The sequence below is a fragment of the Siniperca chuatsi genome, linkage group LG4, assembly GCF_020085105.1.
Source record: "Siniperca chuatsi isolate FFG_IHB_CAS linkage group LG4, ASM2008510v1, whole genome shotgun sequence".
NCBI lineage: Eukaryota > Metazoa > Chordata > Actinopteri > Centrarchiformes > Sinipercidae > Siniperca > Siniperca chuatsi.
This window is the reverse complement of record NC_058045.1, coordinates 30,581,497-30,601,296: the sequence shown is the minus strand read 5'-3', so window position 1 is coordinate 30,601,296 and position 19,800 is coordinate 30,581,497. Positions and strand designations below refer to the sequence as shown.

At 38.1% G+C, this 19,800-nt stretch overlaps 1 protein-coding gene across 2 annotated transcripts; it reads right to left on the bottom strand.

Moving 5' to 3' along the window:
• Positions 1-4,431: 4,431 nt before the first annotated feature.
• Positions 4,432-19,327, bottom strand: LOC122875574 (troponin I, fast skeletal muscle-like). Of its 2 annotated transcripts, none has more exons than XM_044194907.1 (7): positions 19,133-19,327; positions 11,983-12,018; positions 11,267-11,303; positions 11,051-11,179; positions 10,593-10,682; positions 7,834-8,010; positions 4,432-6,405 (listed from the first exon to the last, which is right to left on the bottom strand). In XM_044194907.1, exons 2-7 carry the CDS (start codon positions 11,991-11,993, stop codon positions 6,325-6,327), a joined length of 525 nt encoding a protein of 174 aa, XP_044050842.1. In that variant the 5' UTR covers positions 11,994-12,018; positions 19,133-19,327; the 3' UTR covers positions 4,432-6,324. The 2 variants fall into 2 exon arrangements, with proteins under 2 accessions (XP_044050842.1, XP_044050841.1); XM_044194906.1 differs by lacking the exon at positions 19,133-19,327 and adding an exon at positions 17,160-17,276.
• Between the last annotated feature and the right edge of the window lie 473 nt (positions 19,328-19,800).

The window sequence follows — 19,800 nt, the reverse complement described above, 5'->3', positions numbered from 1 at the left end:
TGAACATTTCTACTTGACATGGAAACAAACGTAATAAAGCGTCTGCGGTCAAACTGGTCTAACAGTGACTAAAATTTCTTGGTGACTCTGTTGCAGAGTCGCACACAACTCATCAAGGAGTATTTCTCACATTTGACTGTAATTAAAAGTGTCATCCAATATTGTAATGTAACACTTTAACGCCAGTGCTTGCTGCAACTTTTTGTTTTATATAGAAGTGCTAAAAGATGTGACATTAACTGATTAACAGCCTTCATTTAGAGAGGAAGAACTAATCGGTGAAATGCTGCAGGGTTTGATTGGAACAGAAACCTGCAGGTTGGACTGCGACTGCATTTCCCACCACAAATGTAACACAGCAAAATAATGTAAATACTGTTAAACATACTGTATATTAAACCATCAAGCTCAGAGGTTTGGAGAAATGTTTACAAAGCCAAATAGACATTTTATCTTTACTGGAGAGCCGATAGTCGAAAGGTGACAGGAAATAAGCGGAGCGAGACATACGATAAAGGTCCCAAAGGGCCAGACTCATACTGGGGACATAATTAATCATAACCACTGACCCCTTGGTCACCAGGACACCACAATTTTGACCTTGTTGTTATTGACCTTTCTGTGTGCTGTGCCTGATGCAACCTAAGAGCAACTTTCCTGCTACCTGGCGCACGAATATGTACTGCGCTTGACATTTTACAACTTGTCAGTGCTCTCAGGTGGACCAACTATGTAATGGAGACACTGTTGTTTCTTATAAGCTGACATACAGGCACTGTATACGGCGACGCGATGCGTCCGTGACAAGCTATCAGCTGATAATAGTGGGCACTGCCGATTGCTCAAATACAGTAAAAGTTCCCTGCGAATCCGGCATCTTCCACAACTCATTTGCTTAATTTTCATGGCGTTTTATTGGAGAGGTAAACAAAGACAAACTGTCAGCTGTTTCTTACCTTTAAGTCCTGAAGACAGTTTTCATTCATGTTCAGGGCTCTGAGCAGGACAGAGATAACAGCTCACCTGCCTGAAAGGAGAAGACTGTATCATCAAGCAGCTGAAGAGATGTTTTTGTGAGCTGTGTGTTTCCACAGGTTAAAACATAGGTCAACGCAGAGGACATTGTAAAATGCAAACTGTTGTAGCGCTCCTGCTCTGTTCGCTCATTTCTAATTCTGGCTAGTGTCTAAGTGAAGAAGCAGCTGTTATCTGAGGATATGATACAGCCGTCAGCAGAGGTCAAATATAACCTGCAGTAACTCCGAGGAATGAGATGCCAAACACAAGACATTGTTGAGTTTAGTGTTTAGAGAGATGTGGTACAGAATGAGACCAGTAAACAATACAGATTACTGTCGTCTCATCGACAATATTCAACCAGCCAGTGTACCCATAAAACAGACCCATGTCATACTTAAGTGTCAGTGCGGATCAGACGTGATCAGGATTATCTTGGGATTTAAGTGCTGTAACATTGTACGGTTGAGATCAGCAGGGGCCAGGAAATGTAAACCTCTGAGACTGTCTGACAATCCTGTTTCATATTCTTCAGGCATCATTATACATAATATACGACTGTTTGCTCAGCAGAAATACGGCACTTATTTTAACAAGTTGGAACCATGATAGGGAGCCTACAGGGGAGGGAGGTTCAATGCAGAAGCCTCATAATTAACATATCATTTTAAAAATTAAAGTGTTTTGTTTTATCACTGACGGGTAATCATCTGTGTAAGCTCAACAAAACGCTGCATTTCTCTTTATGGAACAGGGAAAAACTGCACTTCCCAGACCAAAGGAGCCGCTGAGGCTGAAACCAGCACCGCCTCTGCATCCACATAAATAACCTTTCAGCATTGTTTTGCGTTTTATTGCCTTTTTATTTTACTGGCTGTCTATCCACAAGAAGGGTTTCAGATTTATGGTATGGTAGGGAGAGTGAGGTGATTTGTGCCAGGGGGGAAGTAGTTCCACCCATTGTTTCTGGAAAACCATAGAAGAAACTGGTCATGTGACCACATAATTTTGAAAAGCCATCCATTTTACTCATCCTCCAAAAGAAAAGAGACACATGGCATGAGAGGTAAGCACATTTTAGCTCAAAAAACTGTTTTTTTCCTTTCAAAGTAAAATTTCTATGATCAAGGTTTTTTTGATTGTAGTGTCTGAACAATTATAGACAAGTTTGAAAACATTTCACACATGTTTTAGTGCTTTAGCAGGCTACACAATGAGTCTATACAGTTAGCATGATGTTAGCTCTTAACTGCTGGATCATGCTAGTTTTTCAAGCTTGTGGGTCTGGGGTGATTTGTGCCAAAGGGCCTGGGTTAAGTTGTGCCAGTGGCACAACTCACCCCCACTTATGATTATTTTCAACATATTATTAATTTGTAATTGTACATTGTACTCTTACATTTTAGCACTTAAACTATGTGACATTTTTAACTTTAGACCAAAACCCATCATGCCACGCACTTATAAAAGGAAGACAGACGGGGCTTCAACTCCTCTTGTGGAGTTGGACAGAGCAGTGAAAGAGGTGCAACAGGGAAAGACCATCAGGTGGCAAGGGAGATGAAGATCTGCAGGATGACCTTGAAAAGATTCATGGAGAAGAAAAAGATAGGAGAAGTAACAAAGACATGATATAAGAGAACCAACCAAGTCTTCAAAGAAAACATGGAGACAGAGCTGGCAGACCATATAAAGGCACTAGCAGCAATGTTTCAAGGCATAAGTGAGGAGAAGTGAGGAGATGGGCATGCCTCGTCAGTGTTTGACTTACCTGCCATTTGTTTAATTTAGCTAACACTGATTTCAGTTTTGAGTTTGCACTATGTTATTAAAGAGAAGTTTTATTCAGTTTTTAAGTGGCCTAAGTCACAGTGGGATGTTTAGAAATTAGCCTAGTCACTTTATTCTTATATGTTACATAACTGACAGACAGCGTTCTATGTATGTCAGCAGGCATCTATTGCCGAAGCCTTTTTGCCTGAAATGATTCACAAATATCATATATTGTGTATTCAAGTTTTTTGTGTTTTCCCGAAAAATACAAAATATGACTTATTCCAACAGTTTAACAGGGTGGCAATATCTAAATAAACCTTAAATGAGTAATTTTGTATTGAATTTGTCTTGCTATCATATAGCATTACAGTTCATAACGTTAAAATGTTCTTGTGGCACAACTTACCCCGCACCAGGGGCAAGTTGAGACCACTTTTTCCCCAAAAGCTATATTTCCTTTATTTCAGATCCAAAGTTATTGTTCTCAGGGATGCACCACATCCTGAAATATATGTACAAGTTGAAGGCATTACTGTCATGGCCTCACTTTAAAGTCACTTTGAGGAAAAACTGGCACAACTCACCCCACTTTCCCATATCTAGGATCAACTGAATGAACCTACCTGTGCAGCAAACCACACCAGGAAATATTTAAGTTCATCTGCAAAGGGGGGAAAAAAGAGAAAATTAATTAATTATTGTGGAAAAATACATTATTTTAAGTTCCACAAATAATTAAATTCAATAACTCACCTTTTCTTCTCCAACTGGCAAAAAGGCTGAGACTTTTCCATTTATAACTTTGAACCAACAGCAGATATTAATATAAAAAAGGCTTGAACCAATTCAAGAAAACTGATAAATTATTCATTACTACAAAAATTTACTCAGTATAATTATTTAAATCTGAGTCTCTAAATGGACAACATACAATTTTTAAGCGTTGCAAAACATCAAATAGATAAATTTGTATTTCTATAAAGGTTAAAGGATGACTTTTTATGAGTTTTTTTTTTTACATTAGTAAAGTTACCTAGTTTGTATAAAGATTAGCGGCAGAATAATTTCTGTCTTTAGATTCTGTCTGTTGTTCATGCTAAAAATTACAGGTAACGTTAGCTAACGGTAAGTTATCTGAAGCATGTAGGCGAAACCTTTCAAAAATCAGCATTGGTTTACATTCTTTGACCTGAGAATTCAAAAGACAAATCTTCATCATAAAATGTCTCGTTTGCAAGGGATTAGCATAAAGTTAACGTTAGCATAAAGAGTGTAGCGTTATATTAAGTCTAAAGCAGTTAAGGTCATTTGTGTAGGATTAGAGAAGCCGACATTTTAAGTACAATATTTATCTTCACCAGTCATCTTATATAAGCCTGGCAGGTTTAAATGTCTTACAGCAGCTACAAGTCCTCATTTTCTCACTTTTAGCATGATATGCTAACGTGGTCTACTGTACAATCCTCTGCTTCTGTTATTAGCTGGTGAGCTGAGGAATGGACCACACTCCCAAAAGGTCAGAGTAGCTCTTTAACTTAACACAGACAATTTAAGATTAATTGAAGATCTAAATTTACAGCATTTAAAAAAAAAAAATTGAGCTAAGTGTTTACAAATTCAACAAGACTATGAACGAGATGAACATGAAGCTTTTGTATTTAATGTGACAGCAACAGGATGAGAAAAGTACACATTTCCGTTTGAACAGTTTAGAAAAGATAAAATGATGCTGTTTAGTACAGACTGTAGGCTGAATTATACTTCTGCAACAGAGGAGTCGTTCTTGCTAGCAATGAGATAGTTCTGTTTTTTGCTTGATTTCATCCATTAGCTACTGAGCGTTAGCTCGACAGGCTAACGCAACACATTGGCTACACTCTTGTTTCTCTCTTCTTTCGTTCCACTTAGCATTGTGAATCTAACATGTGACACAAATGGGCGCAGATGATCCACGTAGAGTGAGAATGAGATAAATTTATTAGTAAATTACATTTAAAAAAAATAACCAAACCTGGGCCTGAAGCTTAATGGAACAAAATGGCCAAATATTACCTGAAAATGTGTCTGCTTGTAGGGCAGGTCAGGTATCAGAACTCTAGTAGGCAAAAAAGTTCAGCTGTAAGTTCATGTGAAACTAGTTTTATTAGGGGTTCAAGCCCCGAAGTCCACCTCAATGTGCTCTACAAAAAAGCCTCTTGGACCACTAAAGTCCGCCTGGCTAAATTTTCCACCATTTTGAATTTTTTAACACGTTTTTGACAACTCCTCCTACACCGAAGCTCCGATTGCTACCAAATTTTCGGTGGATCATCATTGGACGGCGCTTATCAAAACTTGTATAACGCTTGTTTACATCTTATTCAGTGATCAATGAACTTTAAAAGGGGCGTGGCTCTACACATAAATAGACCAAAGTCAACAACAGTTGGGCCAATCATCCCAAAACAAAGATATGTCCACCAAGTACCTGAAACATACCCTGAAAGTTTCATTCAAATCGACCACTAGGGGGCGCTACAAGGGGGGGAAATGGGCGTGGCATAACATAAATCAGACTACAAATCAGAAATTGTTTGTTGAATCATCACAAAACTTCCAGGTTATGTCCACAGAAGTACCTGAAACATGCCCTGAAAGTTTCATTCAAATTGACCTCTAGGGGGCGCTACAAGTGCAAAAAATGTGCGAACCCCGGAATTGCCGCTTGCGGATATATTGTTTTTAATCTTTTAATGCAGAAGAGATATACTCACCAAAACAAGTGTGCATGATGTCTCTTCTGCAGTAAAAGTAAAACATTAATAAAATTAATATCATATAAACTTAAAGATGAAAATCTAAACTATAGATTAAAATGCATGCTCACTTTTTGATACAGATCCGTTAACATCGGCGGTGAGCTAAAAGGTTTGCACTGGAAATTGCTTAGTGAGATGAAAATTTGCTGTGACATGTATATCAGCTACAGTGTAGGTTTGAGGAAGGTACATCGCAGGTACAGCAATATTTTGATACAGAAGCATAAGTCAGCCTCCTCAGAACAAAAGCAGGTTTGATTCACCACTCATGTACTAACTGACATCAGTACATACAGTACAAATACATCACAGTACAGTCAATACAGGCAAAAGCAGAAGGCAGCTTAGATTCAACTGAAGAGTTTTGTTCCAAAGTAAGATATCCGAAAACTACTGCCTCATCTACCTCAGCCCACATTAAAAGTTTTCCTACATTGGGAAAGTAAAAACTGTGTAACTTAACTCATGCTTTGGTTAAAAATACTTTCATTTAGTTCATTTGTTTAAAAAAAACTTGATTTCTAATATCCTAAATTAAAAATAGTGACATCAAGGTTTTGAAGCAAACAAACAAGGATAATGGATGAATATAATTGTATGTTTGCACAGTCAGCTATCATTTACAGCGGATACGCAGCACTTTGGAATAAAACTCTTCAGTTACAAAGACATTGGACCTGAAATTCTGTCCTGAAAATCAATCTTAAACCCAAAAATCAATGACAGATCACATTTAACTATCAAACATCTTCTTCCTATCAGACTTGTCTTCAATGTTCTTACGCCAATCTCCAACATCGCGCAGCTGCTTGTCCTGTGAACACAGACAATATTTCATTTAGTTTAGATAATAAACCCATAAAAGTATCAAATGCAAAAAAAAAAGAGCGAATGAAGCAGCAGCGTATAAAATATTTGTCATTTCTTGTTATTAATTATTTATTTAATTTATTTTTGACAGGTAAATCAATAAATGTCACTGCCACATTTGGCCACTAACTTTCTCAGAAAGTCCTCTGGTTTTTTTTTTTTTAAATTTTGCATTGATCAAACTTTGTCCCAATGGACCAAATCTACGACTCTATATCGATGGCTGCTGCCAAAAACCCATGTTTACAGTAGGTGTAACTATAATCCAGCTACATACAGTATACTAGATTCAGACACATGAAACATTAAAGGGAAAGTTCAGTTTGATGGTTATTCTATAACTTCCTTTATGGCAATCTATCAATCACAGGTATAAAACTGTGAAACAGTTACAGGATGGACAAACGGAGGACAGGCCCACCAATATCACCAAGGACGCAAACTGGATCTTATTTTCATAGGGTTGGCCATCTTTTCTATGGGTTATGATTGAATTTAGCAAAGTAATTGCTACGATCTGGGAACATGGCAACATTGCTCAAACACAAACAGTTGAACAGTCAAGTTGGAGACAAACCAGCAGTTTACCCAGGTTATCTAAACCACTTTATCTGGAGGTCAAACTGAAAGTCTGTAATAATCCCTCGCTGCACAGGAAAACTGTCAACACACAACTACAGTAAGTTGAAGCAGGAAGTCCGTCTACAATCTGTGACGGATGTTTACACCAGACAGTTTAGGTTAGTTTCTCTTCCAAATAAGTTTGACTAACGTGGGGGTGGGGCTGGGTATCGAACGTCAGTACCGACCAAAACGTAGCACAGAGTTTCAAAAACAGTCCAGTACCGAAAGTTGGCAATAAATGTCCGGTTAGATTCATAGGCTTGTTGTCAAGTTACCTTTTACGATTTTTATTCAGGCAAAGTTTGTGTACAGCTGCGTTTAGGCAAGATTTAACATTTGAGAACTAGAAAAACAAGGTATTGAAGTGTTGATTCATAGATACTGAAATAAGTTACTGTTAATAGTATAAACAACCTGATGGAGGTTTAAAACCTCTCTGATTGTCTCGCTGCTTGTTTGTCTTGCCCCGTAGGACTTCTTTTTAGCAATATTGCAGTGCTCTGAGATTTCAGCACCAGACTTGGTGAGTACTACAGTGTTATCGTAACCGATGGCCAAACCAAGTTGTAATAGACAATATTAATATTTCAGCCCTGCTTGCTAGTGGGACAGAAAATTCACTTATGTGTTTATACGACTTATACGCAAAACTTTCCCTTTAAAGTTAAAGCTGATGTAGGAAAATGAGTCAGTAGAATATCGATGCAGGACCTGAGTTTGACACAGAAGTCCAGATGAACCAGCTCACCTCCTCTTTCACCTCCTTCTTGACCTGCTTCAGGTTGGCCCTCAGGTCCATGTTGACCGTGTGCTTGGAGCCCAGCAGAGCTTTCAGCATGGCGTCAGCGGACATACGCACTTTCTTCAGCCTGGGTCTCTTGAACTTTCCCCTCAGATCCACAATCTTTATGTTGAGGTCTCTGACCTTCAGGAGGATTCAGGACAGAAGGAACAGACATTTATTATAAGTCAAATTATCATATATTATAGCGGTCACTTTAATGGTAACTTGTGTTCTGAAACAGGGAAGTATTTCCCTGCTGAAACATAAGGCGAAGGAACATTTACAATTTAATTCGCTAACCACATTTTCTAAAACAGGACTTCCAAATGACAGCCAGTTACGTTCGAAACACTTTACGAGAACTAAACATACCGTACAAGAACAAATTCACCCACGTGTGGTGGCCACTTGATGTTGATGAATGAAAATATCTTTACTGTAACAAAAACTACATGCGCACTAGTATCCTGGTTTTGATCATATTCAGGATATGATGTACTTGTGTAAACGCACTCAAGTTACAATCTCTTTTTTTTGTAAGTTTTAATGCAAATCCTGGTGCACTTTAATGCATAATATATAGCAGTGATGTTGATAGGTTTTCAATGTAGTGAGTCCCCGGGACCCACAGGTGATTCATCATCAGAAAATTGAGAGGGTCCCCAATAAAATGTTTGTTTTTTGACAAATTGTAGTGTTAAACTAGTGTTTAGGGATGGGTATCATTAGGATTTTATTGTTACTACTACTCTAATCTATACTCTTATCGGTTCTTTTTCATTACTTAATAACTGATATTTAGTAATAAATCAGAAAAGGATTAGAACTGAATATTTTAAATATAACTAAATGTTTCTAGAGCAGCAACAGTGTTTACAACAGTAATGTCACTATATAAGCTCAATACTATCTCACTGGAAACAAATCTAAAATGTCCATAAAATCATTAATATCCTGACATCAAAACACTGAGTGAAGTTTAGAAAGAATGAAGACGTCAGACGTCAGTCAGTATCCGTCCCTCCTCCTGTCCTCTGTCCTCCTCCCTCTGCTGCTGCTGTGACTCACTGCAGGTAAGTTACCTGGCGGGGGGGGGGGGCTGGTTTGTCTCAGCCAGCAGGAAGTTTACAAGAATTTGCCAAATTTTAAGGTACGTGGCAAACTAAGATAAACAGTTAGACCACACACAGACAGCTTCGTTTTAGCTTTTTTGTAACAATTCGCTATTAACCGAGCTAGCTCGCTGTGGTTTTAAATTAAAATATCGCTTTCTACATGTTCACATGTTTATTCTTGTTGAACAGGTGTATTGATAGAGTATTGGCTTTTTACTCACGAAGGTTTTATTGCACTTACAGTGACGAGCGTAGTTGTCGTCAACTCGAGTAATCTCCACCGCCTCTCTGCTGTTCTGTGTGTGCGTGCTCAGCCGACACCCAGAGCAGGTGAGAGGCTGCAGCCTGGTAATAAATTACACCATGTTTTTTTGACAGCGAGGTTTCTTTAGTTTATTTATACGATTTCAACACGTATTTGTTGTTCACAATGTAGCATCATCAGGGAAAAGGTAGGGTGCGTCCCCTGGACACATCGATAGTGAGTTTACTGCGTCCTTTCGGATTTAAATGCGTCAGAGACGAGCAACATCAGTTGTATAGATAGATAGATAGATAGATAGATAGATAGATAGATAGATAGATAGATAGATGTGTCTCCTCTGATAAATGACACTCAGATTCAGCCATGCGGGTGCCTCAACCGATGACCAGAAGTTGTAGAGACAAAAACATGATCCCCCACTGGCTTCCCACCCACCAACACTGACAGTTGTGTTCGTTTGGAGCGTTTGGCCAAACTGAGCGGTGTTTTTCCAAATGTGATCTTGATAATGGGCGCCCAGGTGGTGCGGGCAGTCACATTATCACCAGTTTCGGCAAATATTCGCTCTGTCTTCCATACAACAGTCCATACGACACATTGAAGTATGCATTCACCGGTGTTGCAGTGTGATCTCCAACCATGTCCGGCAGACCTGCAGGTCAGAGTTCACCTTTATTATTATTATTATTAAGTATTTTTTTCTACAACTTCCGTTTATCAGCCTCTCAAAGTCTGTGAGAACAGCAAAAAAAAGTTTATGAGCATTCAAGAGCACTTTGGTCCGAGCTCTGTTAATTTCTGACCCGGCCTCTGTTGTGCTGCTGCCGCGCTTTCTCTTCCCCCCCGTCTGCTGTAGAGAATATATATCATTTGATGAGAATTATTCAATTTTGACGGAGCGTTTCTATTTTAACCGGCGCAGCTTTTCTAGCCTTCACGGCGCTGGTTTAGCGGCCCGCGAGTCGAGTCGGTGAGTGAGACAAACACACACACAGGGAGAGTAGACGAGACGAGAATAACGTCACATGGCGTGCTCTAAAATGAGAAAAGTAGACAGCGGAAACAGAGCTTTTAATCAAGAATGGACTCTTACATGTTCAATCTTCCCACAGGCAGCTCAAAACCAGTGTGTGTCAAATGATCCGAGACCGTGGCGATTATTAAAAGCAGCAAAGTGAAGCGCCGCCACGAGACAAAGCACAGAGCGTCTTTTGAGCAGGTTAACAAGGGGGACGGATTTTGGTCATTTTGCAAACAAGGGGGATGGCCTCCCCCTCTCGTCCCCCTCATATCGCCTACTGGGTAAAGTCAATATAGTGAACTGACCTGGAAAAGTGTCTCACCTCATTCAGAACCATGTTCAGTTTGAACTCCATACAGTATCTCTCCTCTTCACTGATGTCAATCTGCGCATGGAGTTTCTTGCAAAGTTCCTGAAGAGAAAACAGCATTTTAGAGTTTTTGTTGAGTTTGCTGGGTGATTGCAAGCTTTCACCGAATCAATTTGACCTGATCTTGGCTAAAATATTTTCATCTAGTGTTAAACCCACAAAACAGAGACAAAAATGAGCTAAAATGTGTGCTGGGAATTCTGTTATTTGACGAAAACTGAACTTTGTAGAATTGTTTCAAAAAGTTTTATAGGATATGAATATTTGTAGGATATATATGAACTATTCTCCATGTGTTTTTACTGGCAGAAGCAAATGTATCATATAACCTGACTCCAACATAGAGTAATAACCCTGACAGCAGTTTAACCCGGACCGACCCGGGACAGTCTGTCCTGTTTCTGTCTCACCATGAGCTCGTCCTTGGAGTACGGCAGCTCCAGAGGAGGACATTTCTCTGCCAGGAACTTCTCCCTCTCCCCAACCTTCACTGTTGCTTCAGCCTCCAACAAATTATTGGCCACCACCAGCATACAACTCTGTGGATTACACCATCATGCAACTTTAAGTATTTTCAGCTAAATGTTCAAAGTAGCCAAGAGAATAAAAACGTACTGATTTCTTACTTTCAGAGTATGCTTACGCCTCGCAGACAGTCTTTTCCTGCAGAGGAAAACACAAAACATGACTCAGACTGGCTGACATTTGTTATTATTGTTATTTGTTGTGTTTCATTAGAATCATGTTGAAAATAAATGTCCCATAACACACATTTTGGTCAACATTCACTTTTCTTTCACACTTTACACACTTAGTCAGCTTTTGGAAATGTAATAATTGATTCACTTTGGCATGTGAAGAGCCTCTTCAAGTTTTTTGTCAATGGGATGTTATGGGACTCTTTACCTTACTAAATATTTGCAGATATCATTACTACCGATGATAAAATAGTGATAAACTAAAAAACACTCAAAGAGTGCATACGTCCAGCAGTCTTATAAAACTGATATTTTAATAAAATAAAAATCTTTAGACATTTTTCAAACATAAAAAGGAAAATTTTAATCTGCATCTGGATTTGCAGCGACAGATGATCGTGGGATACATGTGCCAGATTTTTCTTGTTCAGCTGAGTGCTGCAGTTAATGAGAAGATATAAAAAGTCCAAAAATATTATATTTTATCCTTTAAAAAGTTCCTTGATCTGCACTAAAGATCACTTGTTTCTTGGCCCGTTGGCCTAAATGTCCACCAAATGTTAACGAGCATACGAAACATCCTGCTATCTAACAAACAGAAGTATAATTATAGCACATTGATACATTTCAAACTGTTCACTCACTCATCGGCCATCTTAGCTGCAGGATCCTGATGTTATCTGATGAAAAAACATAAAAGACACGTTAAAGTTACATTTTGATGTGTGATAAAACATGAAAGTGTTTCTGGAGCCTGTTACCAGTTATTTACACACGTCTATTTTTCTGCTTTTGTGCACTTATGAAGTTTAATCTCCAGGCATCAATTCATATCAAACCATTCATACCCTACTTTCCATTGGTCTGAAATTATATTTCTCTCACTATGAGCTTTCCAGTTTCACTATGGGCATATATGACACATTGGTAGAGCAAAACTAACATTAAAGAATGGAAAAATACATTTTTTTCTTCCTGACCACTAACAACATGAGCGACACCCTCACGACAAACTACATTTTAGGATCTAAGAATAGCAAAATGATGCCATCTCTCTCTGGAACGCTAACAAGGCTGTAGACTTTTAGTATTATTTTTAATGAGAGGACAAAGACTAAATTTACACTGAATCTGACGTTTCAATTGTGATTTGGGACACTTTCACGTGTGACCTCAGTCTGAACAGACACATCAAATGTTAAAAATATCTAGAAATTCCCGATAAAGTCTGTTTCTGACGTTGTCCACACAGTGCAAGTCTTCCACCACTCCTGCCTTAAATCACACATCCCTGCGTCCCTCTATTCAGAAGTAGTGAAAAAGGTAAAAACTCCACATCTTTACTTTCAGCTGCTCTGTTTCTATGTCAAACTGCTTCATGTGTGAAGTCCTGTCTCCTCCTTCTAATTCCTTCCTGCTGTAGAAACTCACCTGTCTCACATTTCATGTTTGGCTCATGTTATTTCTATCTTAAGACATCATGTTTAATTCCAGGAAATTTCATCGAACTGAACTTTGTAACCCAGGACGTGTTAATGCCTTAAAGGACCACAACACTATTTTTAGCAGCGTGGCTCTGCGGACAGTGGTCCAACTATTAAATGGATTGCCATGAAATTTGGTTCAGACATTTACGATCCACAGAGGAGGACTCGTAATGACTTTGGTGATCCTCTGACTGTTCTTTTAGCGCCACCAACAGGTCAAAATCTATACATGTCCAACTTTTCACTTCATGACTTTTCACTTTTGACTAAATTCCTTTCAGCCTAACCTCAACTTGGTGGCTAATGCTAACATGCTAACACTAGCATGCTAACATGTTATTTGTTAGCATATTACACATGTTACACATGCGAATATGCAAAATTTAAAAGCTAAACTTTAGCATATTACCAATGCTAAATGAAGGTATGGTAACATGCTAACATCTTAAATGTTACATGCTAAAAGTTAGCATTATAGCAACCTAAATGCTACATATTAAATGTCATATTTTAGCACGTTAGTGTAACATGCTATCATGCTATTAGCAGGTCCAACTTTACACTTACCTCGTACCTATAAAACTGCCTGAATTCCCATCAGCCTCAGCTGCACTTTGATTCTAATGCTAACATAAAATGCTAACACTAGCATGCTAATATGCTAAATGTTAGTCATGCTAATTTCAACTTGCTAGAAAATTTTCATGCCTACATTTAGCATCGTAACATGCTCAATGTTTTATGCTAAATATTAGTATGCAGTGTTGTTAGAGCTTCAAACTATATTTTTTTCTGGTGTATAATTAGCATTACAGCCTCTATTGCTATGACCCAGCTGACTTTTTGTCTTGTTACATCTTTTACTCCATCAACTATTAATAATCATTATCTGACATTAATGCTGACCATTCTCTAAAACAGCAGTGATGTAATGATCTGTGGTACATGGTTTTGGCAAACTGTCAAAGTACAAGGTAATATCATCCACTGTGTCTCATTTACACTCAGTCCTGTTCAGTGGTAGAATGTAACTAAATACATTTACTCAAGTACTGTACTTAAGTACATATTTGAGGTACTTGTACTTATTAATAATAATAAATATAGAATAAATGTAACACTTTGTATGGAGCCATTTTAATATGAGTACTTTTACTTTTGATACTTTAAATACAGTTTGCAGCTAATGCTTGTGTATTTTTACTTAAATAAGATTTTGAATGCAGGACTTTCACTTGTAACAGAATATTTTTTTCATTATGCTATTAGTCCTTTTACTTCAGTAAAAGTCTGAGTACTTCTTCCGCCACTGGCCCTGTCCTCAGACCAGCAGCCAGTACTGAATAAGTTTGAGTAACAAAAAGATTTGTGAACAATCAGGCTTTTCAGTTGTGCTTTTTGATTCCTGAGAGCAAAGATTAGACTGTGCCTCTGTCCACATGCGTCAACAGACCAATGTAATGTTTACAATATGAGCTTTACAAGCTGCAGTACCAACACAGCAATAATCACTGCACAAAATAATTTAACTTTACAGATTTTCATCCACAACAAGCTCTCCAACCTGAACAACAAATCAGGTCAACCTTCCAAAATGCATATGTACATTACAAAAATTATTCATATGACTGGTTTCGACCCCCCATTGCTGATACATTTTTAAAATGTACTCTTTTATTGCTTTGAGCACCGCAAAAGGAAAATCCATTCACCACCATCGTGTTGGGGTGGAGGCAGACATCTCAGAGAGCCCGGCAGAGAGGTCTCAAAATATAGTCAAATAAAACCAAAACTATCTGCCAGTGATGGAGGAAGCACTCAGATCTTATACTTAAGGAAAAGTACCAGTACAACAATGTGAAAATACTCCACTTACAACTGAAAGTCCTGCATTCAAATTCCTACTTAAGTAAAAGTACAGAAGCATTATCAGCTTAATGTACTTAAAGTATCAAAGTGAAAGTACTGGTTCTGCAATAAAATGAACCCTATGACATTATTAGATCGTTAATACTGATGCGTCAATGTTAGAGCAGCATTTTACTTTTGTAGCTGCGCGAGACGAAGCTCGTTTTAACTGCTTTATATACAGTTAGCTAGTTTAGTCCAGTGATTCCCAACCTAGGGGTCGGGCCCCTCCAAAGGGTCTCAAGATAATTCTGAGGGGTCATGAGATGATTAATGGAAACAAGTTCTGAAAATATTGAATAATTTGACCTCTTTGGGCCTAAACCAGTCATTTAAATGAAACCACGTGAGAAGTTTAGAGGGGAAATGTCACTTTGATGGAACTGCTAACACACAGTCATTTGAAACATGACAAAGGGCCCCAACTACACACTGCTTTTTCGTAAGACAAAAATGTTGGGAACCAGTGGTTTCATTTTTAATGGTTTGCATTTTATAAATGTATCGTCTGTTTTTAAAAAAATGTAAAATCTTAATCTGAAAAGTAACCAGTAACTATAACTGTCAAATAAATGTAGTGGAGTAGAAGTATAAAGTAGCATAAAACGGAAATACTCAAGTAAAATATTGTACTTAAATACAGTACTTGAGTAAATGTACTTATTTACTTTCCACCAGTGCTATCTGCACCACTAGACTGGGTAAACCGACCCCTTCAGGACCAGGCTGGAGGACTCTGAGACCACTTCCAGAGGTACGCGGAGGCCAGATAGTCGCTGCCTGAGCTGTTTGTTTGGGAGCTGTGACGGAGCAGCGGATTAAGAGTCTATTCCCGGAGCCACAGCTGTTCTTAACATCTTCATAATGGAGGAAAAAAAATGACAGCAGGCTCGTCTTGAAAGAAAAGACGTCTGACAACCACTGCAGGCATCCCAAAACACATAGCTAGGAACAAATGGTCGTCATCTGTAAACCAATAATAGGCAAAGGGGATATCTCCAGGGCTGACAATGTATTTTAGGACACTTGAATGTCGGAGGGCATAACGACATGTTGCTGTGGAGATGGGATAATATCTGCAGGGTTAAATTTGGGCCCTGATTTTTGTCTTAAGTAAGTGTCTGTGTATGAATGTTACGGGTAGGATTGTCTCTGGAGGGAAGGTGGAAGGGTCTGCAGTAACCCAACACCACAGAACATCCCTCGGACGGACAAGACGTTAGAGCATATCGCAAAAATAACTCGCTGTTGGGCTAACCTGAGACGCACACACAGTTCATCTGCCTCACACTGAGGAAAATAGGTACAATATCATTTAAATCCAATGCAGCAAGGTGCATCTAAAAGAGAAAAAAGATATCTAAAAGAAAACGTGTTGCTCAGGACCGTGAAATTACGGAAACCTCTACTGTAGGAACCTTGTTTTTAAAGACATTAAAATAAAAAGCTACTGTTGCTAAAACATTCAAACACTTTTACACTTTACATTTGGTGACTGAGGTTCAGACCAGGTTTCCCTCGAAAGAGTTAAGTGTCACTGATTTTCTGAAAGATACAGCAAAAACAAATTAATTTATGTGTCATTAATTTCCATATAACCTAAACCTATACTTTTATGAGAAAAAATATATCTATAAATAAACTTGTTGTTCAGGACAAATTACGGAAACCAAACAAACAAAATGTTTTGTACACCACAAAATAAAGCTTTAATGTTGCTTGTGAAGAAAACAGGCTAAATTTGGTGAGTGGGGTTTAAAGTGAAGCGTAAAGTCGGTGCTGACAGGAGGATAAACACTGACGGATCGACTTTCACGTTCATGCCTTGTAGTGGTGTTGCCTTTCAGCGTGCCACATCACCAGACCATACATCACCGGTTTGTCACCGCAGCAGACCGAGCACATGTATCTAAAAACAATACAAAAAAACTACTCCTTTAACCTCAGAAATCTAGAAAAAACACTCAGGACTCAAGGAAAAAAGTTGTAATAATGAAAGAAACGGGACAGAAACCAAAAACGTTCCACCTTTTCTGGACAGTTTCATCTTATGTAACACTAAAAGTACATTAAAGTAATCTAATACCAATTAAACATCAACTGCAAAGTGTGTAAAACAGTTCATTCGCTCCGAACTCGTCAAACTAACTGACACCTTGATGTGGCGAGCCAGCCAATCACACTCTACAGAGTCTCCTGACCACGTGCGCAAATGCTAAATATTCAGCAAAAGCTCTGAGACCAAAGATTTCAACTTAACCTCAACCTTCCTAATAATAAATTAGTAAATAAACCGTACCGACAAGATTAAGTATTTACAACTGCGGTCATGCAAAGAATGTGCACGCAAACGTCCAAACCACACTACATGCTTTTAGACTTCACCTACTAAAACAGCATCAGACTGGCAGAGAAAGAGTTCTTACTTTAAACTAGCAGAGTTGTCAGCTTGTTAGAGTCCCAGAGACACAGACTGAGTCCCAGGCAGACGAAGTGTTAAGAAGGTATATATTGCAATCTCCGATAGCCCTCTAAATCCTCCACTTTCTCTTTATGGAAGTGGATTACTGGTCAAACCAATGAGCTGGCAAGGTCATGAAATACAGTACAGTGTCATCTGCCCCCCTCCTCGGCTCGCCTCATTATAAATAACCCGCCCTTTAAGATTGTTATCTGTATTATCTTGTGTCATCGAGTTTGTGACGGACAGAATGCAGGAAAGTGATTAAACCACAGAGGCATTTTGTTATCAACAGTTAATATATATAGAGACAGAAATCATTTAGAGATTTGATAGGAGAGGAAAACACTCACTGACAGGCTGCTGGGTGAAATATGCGTCTCTATATGAAAGATACATCAAAGACTAATTAATACACTATAAGTCATTGATTTTCATATGAACTAGAGCAAAAAACGACAGAAAATGAATCTGCAGATATTTTATATTTTATATTCTTGTTCAGGCTTAGAGCTTTTCACTGACATCAGGCTGTTTCTACCAGATCCAGCGTTTTATTTAAGTGCTTTTTAAAAGCTGCACAGCTGGCAGTGAGGTAAAACAAGGCTTTTACGCTCTGTAGTGTTCGATAACCGCAGAGACTCAAACTGAGTTTTTGTAACAAACCTGGTAGTTGAATCTGAAGGCTGATATTTCACCCAGCAGACATATTTAGTTTGGTCTCAATATGATGATGAATTCTTATCATATAGATACATTCAGAAACATTATCAGTTTGTCCTCCATCACTCACCCAACCCTGTCTGTTTATATACAACTCATTTGCAACAGCAAATACGCTTTGTAAGAGACGTAATGCCGTTTTCTGTCAACACGAGGAAACATTTTTAATGATCGTATTTGTCAAGTTGCAAAATGAAAGAAACATAACAGTAAAATGTTCACTGACAATGTATTTCACTTGTTTTTCCTGCAATATCCGCTCTTATCTGACTCAGTGTGTTACATTAACGCACATTTTTGCATCTCTTCTTGTGCACTTTCCATCCTCTTCGTTTTGAAACACCGTACAGCTTTTTTTTAAATTTTAAAACAGATATATTTTACATTGGAAATTTCTATTTTACATTTCTATATCTTGACTTTACTTGTTTTTTCTTTTCTCTTACTATGTTTATTGTGACCGTTATGCCCCAAAATACCAAAACAAATTCCTTGTATGTGAAAACCTACTTGGCAATAAACCGATTTCTGATTCTCAGCAACTAAAACACGATTAACATTTCTGTTCAGGCACTCGCAGCACTCGGATAAGGCTCAGAAAAGATGGTGGCCGTGGTTAAATACTAAAAAAAGTCAACTGACGTGTTTACTTTATTAACATTTAATTAACACCACAATCTTTCCCTAACCTTAAAGGCCAGGTTCACAAGTCTGTCTTAAAACAGCCGGGTGCCCATATGAACATGGAAACAGGTTTTGCCTCCTAAGAGATCTCTTCATAATGTGCTTCCAATGGAAGTGATGGGGGACAAAACCCTCATTCTGTGCAAAACTACATTCAAAAGTTTATCTGAAGTTAATATGAGGCTTCAGCTTACAAATTACAATCCTTTTAGTACAAAATTCCCTCTTTTTGTTACTATCCCTCCACTGCTGCTCAACAGGGAAACACAAAGAGGGAATATTATCCCAAAAAGACTTTTGGAAGTTATCCATTGAGAGTTTGATGTATGGATGACAACTGAGCATAAATGAAAATGTTGGCTTGATTATATCACTTCTGATGTAAAGCAAACCTGCAACAGTATCAGAAAAAAATCAATAACTTAGATTTTGTTGTTGTCTTCCAGATTTTGGCAACGCAGCAACCCTTTTCTTTACATTTGGATTACGGATCGTGCCTTTAATGAACAGACTGAAGGAAGTTGAACTCACATTGTGCTGCTGCAGCCCAAAGACGCAGCTAAATACCTGAAATGTAAAAAGTAAACTGTAAGACAAAAACAGACAGCTTCTCGTTGATGTAAACTTAATTATATGAGTCAATATCAAAATCATAAAAATCCATAAAGTTAACGAGTTTGATAAAGACCAAAAACATAAATGGTAACAGCTTATTTTAACCCTCCTATTAATCATTTACAAGCAGTGTATAAAAGTCGAATAAATGGTTTATAACGCACTATAATGCAAGATAAGGACATTAATGTACAGCATTCGTCTGTTTTACTATTGTCATTCATTATCTGTACATTTATCTAAATATAAATATCTGTATATACTGTATATACATCAACCCCCACTACAGTTAAAGTTGTTGACAAATACATGAATAAATGCTTATATGTGCTTACATCTACGTTATAGTGTGTAATAAACCATTTGTCAAACGCTTATACTTATAAATGCAAAATGGGGGGGGTGGGTTAAAGTGAAGTGTTACCACATAAATATTTAATATAAAAGGTTCAAATCAACTAAAAAAACATAATAAAACAGAAAATTATTGGAAAAAAGGCTTCACTTACCTCAGATCAGTTTCTGGGTGAACAGAAAGACACTAATCAAGAAAGATGTGTTGAAGACGACACCTCTTACTGCGA

What these genes read in the sequence shown, in the direction of transcription:
- LOC122875574 (XM_044194907.1), bottom strand. An exon ending in TGAACATGGTTCTGAATGAG is followed by an intron (nt 8,011 to 10,592) that starts GTGAGACACTTT and finishes ATCCTCCTGAAG; the next exon opens with GTCAGAGACCTCAACATAAA. An exon ending in AGAAGGAGGTGAAAGAGGAG is followed by an intron (nt 6,406 to 7,833) that starts GTGAGCTGGTTC and finishes CTGTGTTCACAG; the next exon opens with GACAAGCAGCTGCGCGATGT.